Here is a 10,948-nt window from a genome sequence, read left to right as displayed (position 1 = left end):
TTGGAGTGCAGTGGCACGATCTCGGCTCACTGCAAGCTCCGCCTCCCAGGTTCACGCCAGTCTCCTGCCTCAGTCTCCTGAGTAGCCGAGACTACAGGCGCCCGCCACCACGCCTGGCAAATTTTTTGTACTTTTAGTAGAGATGATATTTCACTGCGTTAGCCAGGATGGCCTCGATCTCCTGACCTCATGATCCGCCCACCTCGGCCTCCGAAAGTAGAATTACATTTTGCTTACCCTAAGAGAGGATACTGGAACAGAACTTGATCAAGGGAATAGAGGTTTGGGGTCCCGTCTCACTCTCCTTCTCATATGTGATCAGATAAGCAAAATTACTGGAATATCTTCCTCTTTGCTTCTCTTTTCTATTCAAAACACGTGAATTTCTCAATGTCTATGCATACATTAGACAATCTTCCTCAATAATACCAAACTATGTGAGAAATGGGGGTCCCTACAGAGTATTAAGGGGGTACATAGGCTGAGTGTGGTGGCTCATGCCTGTAATCCCAGCACTTTGGGAGGCTGAGGCAGGCGGAACACCTGAGGTCAGGAGTTGGAGACAGCCTGCCCAACATGGCAAAACCCTGTCTCTACTAAAAATACAAAAAATTAGCCAGACGTGGTGGCAGGTGCCTGTAATCACAGCTACTCAGGAAGCTGAGGCAGGAGAATCACTTGAACCAGGGAGGTGGAGGTTGCAGTGAGCTGAGATCACACCACTGCACTCCAGCCTGGGCGACAGAGCAAGACTCTGTCTCAAAACAAAACAAAACAAAACAAAACAAAGACAAGAACAACAACAACAATAACAACAAAAACAGGGCACATGGAGAAAGACAATAACTCTAAAGAGGCAAGAGCTCAAAGCTTCAGGATGAATGTCTGAACTTAGCATTGAAGAATGCATACAATTTAGAGAGGAATTAATGTGGGAGGGCAGTCTAGGCAGGAGAGCATGAGCAAAGGCGCAGGAGCAGGGATGTGCAGAGCTCATAATTTAGGAAAAAGGACTGGTCCAGGGTCACTGGGTTTAAGACTGTGTGATGGGAAAAGGTGGTGAGATGGCCAGGCGCAGTGGCTCACGCCTGTAATCCCAGCACTTTGCAAGGCCAAGGTGGGCAGATCACCTGAGGTCAAGAGTTCAAGACCAGCCTGGTCAACATAGTGAATCCCAACTCTATTAAAAATACAAAAATGACCTAGGCATAGTGGCGCATGTCCCAGCTACTTGGGAGACTGAGGTGGGACAATCACTTGAACCTGGGAAGCAGAGGTTGCAGTGAGCCAAGATCACGTGCCACTGCACTCCAGCCTGGACAACAGAGTGAGACTGTCTCAAAAAAAAAAAAAAAAGGTGGTGAGAATTAGATTAGAACAAAATTCGGTTGAGGTCTGTGCTCAGATCCTGTTTCATGGATGTCTGATTCTACTCAAGGAGGCTTTGGGGATACAGAATCTAAGCACTAATGGTCCTCGGAGGTCTTCAAGGGATAAGGTTCCCAGTCCATTTTCCCTAGGAATCACCTCTATAGTATCCTTCTGTGTGCAAAGGATCCCACAGGGGAGGAGTAAAGATGGAACCTTCAATTCAGGAAGGTGATTGCAGGCAAGCAACTAAGCCTCAATTTCCTCAGGTGCAAAATGTGGGTAATTGACTTGCCTAATACATAGGATCGCTGTGAAGGCCAAGCGGCTAGGGTCACAAGCCTTGGAATTACAAGAGTCCCACCTCTGCTCTGTCATTTACTAGCTGTGTGAACCTCATACACTGATAAGTCCTTGCTTTCACAGAGCCTCAGTTTTTGTTCAGTAACGTGGTTGTAATAGTATTTACCTCCTAAGGTTGACCTGATGATTAACCAGAATAATGAATATAAAATGCTTAGCAAAAACGTACTCAGCAAATATTGGTTATAATGGTTGAGAAAATGACATGCACTACGTACATGAGGTTTCATTGTCTGAAACACGTACGATTTGTTACCAAAAGACTTATCCTGGGCCAGCGCAGTGGCTTACGCCTGTAATCCCAGCACTTGGGAAGGCCAAGGCAGGAGGATTGCTTGAGACCTGGGCAACATGGTGAGATACTGTCTCTACAAAAAATCAGCCGCCCATGGTGATGTGTGCCTGTACCTCAGCTACTCCAGAAGGTGAGGCGGGAGGATCCCTTGAGCCCAGGAGCAGTGAGGTTGCAATGAGCCGTGATCGCGCCGCAGCACTCCATCCTGGGCGACAGAGCAAGACCCTTTCTGAAAGAAATAAAATAAAATAAAATAAAATAAATAAATGATTTTAAAAGAAAAGAAAGACTTAATCGGGAGGATTGGCTACCTAGTGCAAATAAACAGAACAAAAATCTAGGGCCGCTGTAGCGGGCAAATTCGTTCACCAATTCCAACCAGACCCCGCCTCCAAGCAGGCAAGCCCCGCCCGCCCCAGGCTGCACTCTTGTCCCCGCCCCGATGCGCCTGCGCAGAGCGGGCCGCCGGCAGCCTAGGCGATGAGGGTGTTGGTGCGGCGCTGTTGGGGTCCTCCGCTGGCTCATGGCGCTGGGCGTGGGAGGCCGAGTCCCCAGTGGCGAGCGCTGGCCCGGCTCGGCTGGGAGGACTCCAGAGTCCGCGAGAAGCCTCCCTGGCGGGTGCTCTTCTTCGGCACGGACCAGTTCGCCTGCGAGGCGCTGCGGGCGCTGCACGCCGCCAGGTACTCGGGCCAGGGATCCGGGGACCCGGCCGCTGAAGGCCCCCAGGCCGCGCCCGGGAGGCCGGCCCCGAGGGTTTTGGACTTCTGGTCGCGGAAAGCAGGGGCGCCATAGCGGTGTGGGCCCAGATCTCGGCGTCTCCCGGCGCCCGGAAGGTGCGCCATTCCCGCCGGTCAGCCTTTGGGCGCCCAGTCCCTGCGGTCTGCGACCCCCACTCCCCGCCGCCTCTGTGGGTTCTCCAGGCACCCCGCCACCCACGCTGTACCTAGCCGGGGCTGGGCGCTCTGCCTGCATCCCTCGGGCCAGTCCCACGGCCTCCCTGCCCGTTTTGCGTGTGGGGAATCCGTGGCTCAGAGAGGTTATGCGATTGCCGAAGGTCATCAGCCGAGGTGGTTCGGACTAAAACCGGGTCCCACTTCAAAGTTCCCTGCTTTGCATTTCCTCCTCCTGCCCCCATCCTTCGGCACACCCGTATCGAGCTCTTTTGTTCCCCCTGTGCTCCTTGTATACAAGGACATAGTCCACAAGCTTCCTGTTTTCAAAAGGATAAATTTATAAATCAGAACTGTTAGGTATACATTTAGTATTCATAATATTTAACAAGTCTTGTTTACTGGGAAAGAAAATTATTTGAAATCCAACCAGTCCTGAGAGTCCATGGTATGTGGTGGCAAGACCATATATACTTCTCTCTTTTTCCCAATTAGTGTTTTTTATTTCCCCATTCTGTTTTTTCCTGACGCAGTCCCCCTTCCACTTTTTTTGTCATCCCTATCTCCTCTTCCCTACAAATACTTCCCTGCAGCCCCTCATGTATTGAATCCTTCGTCAATCCCCTGTGTGGTTTTCCTCCCTCCACACACCCCTCTGTGCACACACCCGGAAGGAAACCCCGTGTTGCCTTTGCACATCCTCCATGGGCTGCTGTTGTCACATGCGTCTCTCACTGCATTTATACGTTTATACCAACACTTTTGTTTTTGTTTGTTTTTGAGGCGGGGTCTCGCGCTGTCGCCCAGGCTGGAGTGCAGTGGCCAGCTCATAGCTCACTGCAGCCTCGACTTCAAGGATCAAGCAGTCCTCCCACCTCAGCTTCCAGAGTAGCTAGGACTACGAGCGCGCACCATCACGCCTGATTTTTAAATTTTTTGTAGAGGCAGGTTTTCACCATGTTGTCCAGGCTTATCTCAAACTCCTGGGGTCGAGCGATCCTCCCACCTTGGCTTCCCGAAGTGCTGAGATTACAGACATGAGCCATCATTCCTGGCCTATCCTGATACTTCTGATGATGCTTCACTTGGCAGCTCCATTACTCCTGTGCTTTCTTTATAGTGCCCCAGGACATACTCTTCATAACTCCTTAACATGTGCATACAATACCTGTATAATAAATGTTCCCCCCTGGGTACTAGAATACTATGCAGCAGGTAAAAAGGATGAGGTAGTGCTACATGTACTGCCATGGAATGATGCCCATGTTATGTATTTTTGTTTTTTAAAAAGTAGTGTGATGATATCATGGTTATGGTAAAAAAAAGTTCCATGGATTCAAAGGATATACAGTGAAAAGTTACCTATTTCCACCTCTCTTTAGCCGTTCCCAGTTCCTTTATCCAGAGACAGCCACTGTTTTCAGTTCCTTCTAGAAATGTGCAGTGCAAATACAAGTATATGTATATTTAACCCATTTTTCAAGAAGACTCACATCATGGCATAAATAGCATTGTTAAGAGGAAAAAAATGCAAATCAGTATGTAATATCCCAGTTGTGTAAAGTATCCATACTATATATGTTTCTGTATGCACAGGAAATCCCTAGAATGATACTGTTCAAACAGTAGCCACTAGCCATGTGTCGCTCTTTACATTTTAAGTAATAAAAATTAAATAAAAAATGAAAACTGAGGCCAGGCATGATGGTTCACGCATGTAATCTCAGCACTTTGGGAGGTGGAGGCAGATGGATCACTTGAGGTCAGGAGTTCGAGACCAGCCTGGCCAACATGGGGAAACCCTGCCTCCGCTAAAAAACACAAAAATTAGCTGGGTGTGGTGGTGCATGCCTGTAATCCCAGCTACTTGGGAGACTTGAGTCAGGAGAATCACTTGAACCCCGGGGGCAGAGGTTACAGTGAGCTGAGATCACTCCGCTGCACTCCAGCCTGGGTGACAGAGTGAGACTCCATCTCAAAAAAGAAAAAATGAAAACTCAGTCTCTCACACTAGTTTTAATCATTTAGCCCTAAATGCTTCATGAATTTAATCATACACATTCCTAGCGATATGTGAAGTCGTTTTAGCTTTGAGTTATTGCCTTAACACTCACACTTTTCTTCCAATCTAAATTAGGGAAAACAAAGAGGAAGAGTTAATCGACAGACTGGAGGTGGTCACAGTGCCTTCCCCATCACCAAGAGGACTGCCAGTGAAGCAATATGCTGTGCAGTCTCATCTTCCAATATACGAGTGGCCGGACGTGGGATCTGGAGAATATGATGTTGGAGTAGTGGCTTCGTTTGGCCGACTTTTGAGTGAGGCTCTTATTCTTAAATTTCCCTAGTAAGTTTTATTTGTAAGGAAATACAGTATAGAAACCTTGGTCTTTATAAATGGGCCTTGTATCTAAAATGTGATAATTTGAACTCCAGTTATGCTTTCTGTAATCTTTTTTATTTTACCATTTTATTTTGTGTACATGTTTGCTTAAAGTCAATGAATTTCTCTGCCAGCTTCAGGTAACTGAAGGGCCTTTATAAGTAGTTTATATTGTTTAAACCCAAGGTATGCTGCAGACAGTCTGGAACACAATAGGAGATAACATCTTTCTAAAGACAGGCTTAGAAATTTGAATCCAGTAACTTAAGATGTTCCCTTTCTCTGGTAACAGAGTTGATTCATACCAGGCTGCTAGGCCTCCGGTCACAGGTATAGACAAGAAAACAGGGTATAGACCACCAAAAGCAAGACCAACCAATCCATTCTGTGTTATGGTACAGGTTTCACAATTCAAATCACCTGTATTCGAAGGAAAATTTACAAAACTTTTGTAAGCTGTGTTTGTTGTAAGAAAAGGGATCACTGCCATTATTAAGTCAGCAGCTATAAGAGCCTGTGCCATGTTCAAGACGTGTTGAAAAAGACTATTTGCTATGAGGCCACAGAGGGCAGCATTAAATCCAGCACATGCTGATCCCTGTTCAGGTAGCTTGTGGAAGCTGGTTAATTTTTCTGGTTATGACATCAAAAATTGTTAAGTTTTCCTTGATAGTATTGGATTTATGATTTTCCATCTTGAGCCTTATGCTCTTCTCCCAGCAGCTGGTGTACCTCCCCAGGTCATCTTCAGCCACGCGGGGGCTCACTGAAGCCTTTGCTTAACTTGCCTGGGCACAGCCATATTTGGCTGACACATGACTCGGCCTGATATTTTCTTTTCAAGTACTAAAGAACATTTTATTTGTGGCATGAGTTGTCAAAATGTATTTAATTCCTTATCACCCTCTGTAAGCTTTCATCCACCTTCGTTTAAATTCCATATATATGCCAAAAACACCCGAATTGATCCCTGTAGCTCAGCTCTGTCCCCAAACTCTAGTCCCCTAATACCTACTGCCTCTACAGCTCTGCCTGGATGTCTGATAGCCGCTTTACATTCAAGATACCCAAAGCATCTCCTAAAATCTTTATCTCAGTAAATGGCTACTCCATCCTTCTAGCTGCTTGCACCAAAATCCTGGAGTCATGCTTGATTTGTTACACCCCATATCCAGTCCATCAGTAAATCCTATTGGCTCTGCCTTCAAAATCTGTGTAGAATCTGTCTGTATCTCATCACTTCCACTGCTGCCACTCTCGCCTACATTACTACAGAAGCCTCCTAACTGGTCCCTACTTCTGTCCTTGGCCCTCTCAGTCTTTTACCAATCCAGCAGCCAAAATGATCCTGTATTTATTTATTTATTTCTATTTTATTGTTTTTAGAGACAGAGTCTTGCTGTCACCCAGGCTGGAGTACGGTGTTGCTATCTTAGCTCACTGCAGCCCCAGACTCAAGGGATCTTCCTGCCTCAGCCTTCTGAGTAGCTAGGACTATAAGAATGTGCCACCACACTCAGCTCTTTTTTTTTTTTAGAGACAGGGGTCTCGCTATGTGGCCCAAGCTGGTCTCAAACTCCTGGCTGCACGTAATTTTCCTGCCTTGGCCTACCAAAGTTTTGGGATTATAGGCATGAGCCACTGTACCCTGCCTCAAAGTGATCCTTTTAAAACATAAGTCAGATCATGTCACTCTGCTCAAAATCCTCTGGTAGTTTTCTGTCTTACTCAGAGTAAAAGTTAGGCCAGGCCTAACTGGCCTCCCAGCTGTGCCTTGAACCTGCCGAGCATTTACCTTCTTCAAGATCTTTGTACTTAATATCCCCTCTGCCTGGAATGCTTTTCTCCCATATATATGCATAGTTATTTCCTTCTTCATGTTCTTGTTCAAGTGAAAGCTTTCTCTGACCACTACTAAAATTGTAATCTGTCCCCCTCATATTCCTCTTTGCTTTATTTTCTCCGTAGCCCTCAGCATCATCTGGCAAACCTTTTACATATTTTGTTTTTTCTTGCTTATCTCCTACTCTTTGTACATAAACTCCCTGAGGGCAGGGTTTTTTTTTTTTTTCTATCTGGTTCACTGCTGCTTGTATGCCTAACACTTAGAACAGTGCCCACACATGGAGTGTGCTCAGTGAATGTTGGATTGGGCTGAACAGTGAGACTCAGAATATAAGACTTTCTCACATGTACATGCTCCCAAGTGCACAGAATCATGCTGATGGAGGCATCATTAAACTAATGACAGATTAATAAAGTATTTAAATTGCACATGAATGGATGATAGGTATATTAGGATAAACAGCAAAGGTGAATGGATCATTTGGTGGGGATTCAAGAAGCTTATTTTAGGCTGGGCGTGGTGGCTCACACCTGTGATCCCAGCACTTTGGGAGGCCGAGGCAGGTCACTGGAAGGTAGGAGTTAGAGATCACCCTGGGCAACATCCTAAGACCCTATCTCTACAAAAAATAAAAAAGTATCTGGATATGGTGGATGCACTTGTAGTCTCAGCAACTTAGGAGGCTGAGGTGGGAGGATCTCTTGAGCTTGGGAGGTTGAGGCTGCAGTGAGCCATCCAGCCTGGGCAACAGAGCGAGACCCTGTCTCAAAAAAATTTTGTAAATAAAGAAAGGAAAAAAAGAAAAAGCTTATTTTAGGCAGTCTGTATGTAAACCAAGTGAAGTGAGGATAGTTAGGTGACTAAACTATAAAATTAGAATTGTTCATGAGATGCATAATAGGGTTTGAGTGGTTCTCTTATAGTCATAAATGCATTTTTTTTTTTTTTTGAGAAGGAGTCTCGCTCTGTCACCCAGGCTGGAGTGCAGTGGCCAGATCTCAGCTCATTGCAAACTCCGCCTCCCGGGTTTACGCCATTCTCCTGCCTCAGCCTCCCGAGTAGCTGGGACTACAGGCGCCCGCCACCTCGCCCGGCTAGTTTTTTGTATTTTTTTAGTAGAGACGGGATTTCACCGTGTTAGCCAGGATGGTCTCGATCTCCTGACCTCGTGATCCGCCCGCCTCGGCCTCCCAAAGTGCTGGGATTACAGGCTTGAGCCACCGCGCCCGGCCCATAAATGCATTTTAAAATTTTATTTAAAAACTCCCAGACATCATGGGCTGTTGTAGAACATCTTTTTTGTTTGTTTGTTTGAGACAGAGTTTCGCTTTTGTTGCCCATGCTGGAATGCAATGGTGTGATCTCGGCTTACCACAACCTCTGCCTCCCGAGTTCAAGTGATTCTCCTGCCTCAGCCTTCCGAGTAGCTGGGATTACAAGCATGCACCACCACACCTAGCTAATTTTGTATTTTTAGTAGAGACAGGGTTTCTCCATGTTGGTCAGGCTGGTCTCAAACTCCCGATCTCAGGTGATCTGCCTGCTTTGGCCTCCCAAAGTGCAGGGATTACAGGCATGAGCCACTGCACCCAGCCAGGACATCTTTAGACAGCGAATAGTTGTCCTGGTTCTGTTTTTAATTAAATTTCATTGGTTTCTTACGGTAAGAGAGTGAATTAACATCTAACTTTTTTCGTTTCAGGTGATAAAAGACTTAGATTTAACTGTCAGTTTTTCCAAATTTCTGGGAAAGTTTCATAATGAAAAGTAGCATAATAGCTTAGGTACTGGTAACAAAGTGGTAAAGCCCACTGACATACTAATTTCTGCGTCTTCTAACTCAGTGGCATATTGAATGTCCATCCGAGTTGCCTCCCGAGATGGCGTGGCCCAGCCCCTGTAATCCATACAGTGCTTCACGGAGACACAGTTACTGGAGTAACAATTATGCAAATTAGACCTAAAAGGTAGCATGTATTTTTCTTTCTTGAGATTTTTGTGATTTTAAATGTTGATGTCAGCCTGTTTGGGTGGCATTGGATGAATGGGTGGTGCTCACTAATTTCTGTGACTCCAGAGGGCTTCTTTTGCTTTTATATCCTTTCTGTTTTCTCCTGGTTTCTAACATCAACCGTATGTCTTTTGGTATTTATGCAGGGTCTCTTTAAAGTTCATATGAAAATTTTAATTTATTAATTGAAATCAGTTATATTATCAATACTTGGATTTCTATAAAAGACGTTGTATAAATGAGAGATGGATTTTTGTATGTGAATTGTTCTGAATCTTGGTTTTGCTGTTGCTGGCCTTGGTTTCTAAACTATGGCCAAAAAATTTTTGGAACCTGAAATAAGAATACATTGTATATCAATATGCAATATAATTGTCCTAAAACATTCATTTTGTCCTGTCATACCTACAGTTTAGAACAATTTAGAACAATTCTTTAAAAACAATTATTTAGAATTACTTGAGGAGTTTATTCAATCTCTGCCTGTTACCACCTAATTTCCCCTTAGAAAAGCATAATTCACAAGTTCACAAGAACAACATGGTATCTGGGATTTGCTTTAACTTACTTCAGAAAACAAGAGAGGGAGTAGATGAGACAAGAGTGGCAAAACTTTGCCTGTAATCCTAACACTTTGGGAGGCCGAGGTGGGAAGATCACTTGAGTCTGGGAGTTCAGTACCACCCTGGGCAACATATAAAAAATAAAAAAATTAGCCAGGTGTGGTGGTACACACCTGTAGTCGCAGTTACTCAGGAGACTGAGGTGAGAGGATCTCTTCAGCCTAGGAGGTTGAGGCTGCAGTGCATTCCGGCCTGGGTGATGGAGCCATTGCATTCCAGCCTGGGTGATGGAGCAAGAATCTGTCTCAAAAAAAAAAAAAATCTGAATGATGTGTATATGATGATTCATTAGACTGTTCACTCTGTTTTGTGAATGTTTGCAATTTTTCACAATAAACATATTATTAAAGCTCCTAGGTTAGAAATAGAATTAACAAAAACACGAAGTAAAAAAATTTAAGTAAAGCATATTTCTCATGAAAACCTATGGCCAGTGTTTACAGAGCTTGATGTAAAATGTCAGACTTGTGGGAATGCAAATATACTTACATTTACTTTTTTTTTTTCTTGAGGCGAAGTCTTACTCTGTCACCCAGGCTGGAATGTAGTGCAGCGATCTCAGCTCACCGCAACCTCAGCTTCCCAAGTTCAAGCGATTCTCCTGCTACAGCTTCCCGAGTAGCTATGACTACAGGCACATGCCACCATGCCCAGCTAATTTTTTTGTATTTTTAGTAGAGATGGGGTTTCACCATGTTGGCCAGGATGGTCTCGATCTCTTGACCTCGTGATCCGCCCACCTTGGTCTCTCAAAGTGCGGTGATTACAAGAGGCAACACGCCTGGCCCTACTTATAATCACCCATGGTGATAATCTAGGCAAAACTCTTATCCTTTGAGGAAGGGACTATAGAAAGAAATAATTATGGGCCGGGCGCGGTGGCTCAAGCCTGTAATCCCAGCACTTTGGGAGGCCGAGACGGGCGGATCACGAGGTCAGGAGATCGAGACCATCCTGGCTAACACGGTAAAACCCCGTCTCTACTAAAAAATACAAAAAACTAGCTGGGCGAGGTGGCGGGCGCCTGTAGTCCCAGCTACTCAGGAGGCTGAGGCAGGAGAATGGTGTAAATCTGGGAGGCGGGGCTTGACGTGAGCTGGGATCCGGCCACTGTACTCCAGCCTGGGCGGAAGAGCGAGGCTCCGTCTCAAAAAAAAAAAAAAAAGAAA

The 10,948-nt window shown here is 45.4% G+C and overlaps 1 protein-coding gene and 1 pseudogene across 1 annotated transcript in view; one reads left to right on the top strand and one right to left on the bottom strand.

Moving 5' to 3' along the window:
- The first annotated feature begins 2,478 nt into the window (after positions 1–2,478).
- The window catches only part of MTFMT (mitochondrial methionyl-tRNA formyltransferase), a 23,698-nt gene continuing 15,228 nt past the window's right edge, over positions 2,479–10,948 (top strand). The window contains exons 1-3 of the mRNA XM_017884953.1: positions 2,479–2,706; positions 5,054–5,263; positions 8,990–9,113. Coding sequence (XP_017740442.1) covers positions 2,507–2,706; positions 5,054–5,263; positions 8,990–9,113 — 534 coding nt within the window. The 5' untranslated portion in view covers positions 2,479–2,506. The remainder of the gene's footprint in view (positions 2,707–5,053; positions 5,264–8,989; positions 9,114–10,948) is intronic.
- On the bottom strand, positions 5,414–5,994 carry LOC108537562 (transmembrane protein 126A pseudogene; annotated as a pseudogene).

The sequence above is a fragment of the Rhinopithecus bieti genome, unplaced genomic scaffold (assembly GCF_001698545.2).
Source record: "Rhinopithecus bieti isolate Rb0 unplaced genomic scaffold, ASM169854v2 scaffold_13262, whole genome shotgun sequence".
NCBI lineage: Eukaryota > Metazoa > Chordata > Mammalia > Primates > Cercopithecidae > Rhinopithecus > Rhinopithecus bieti.
The sequence above is the reverse complement of the archived record's forward strand: the minus strand, read 5'-3'. Positions and strand labels throughout refer to the sequence as shown.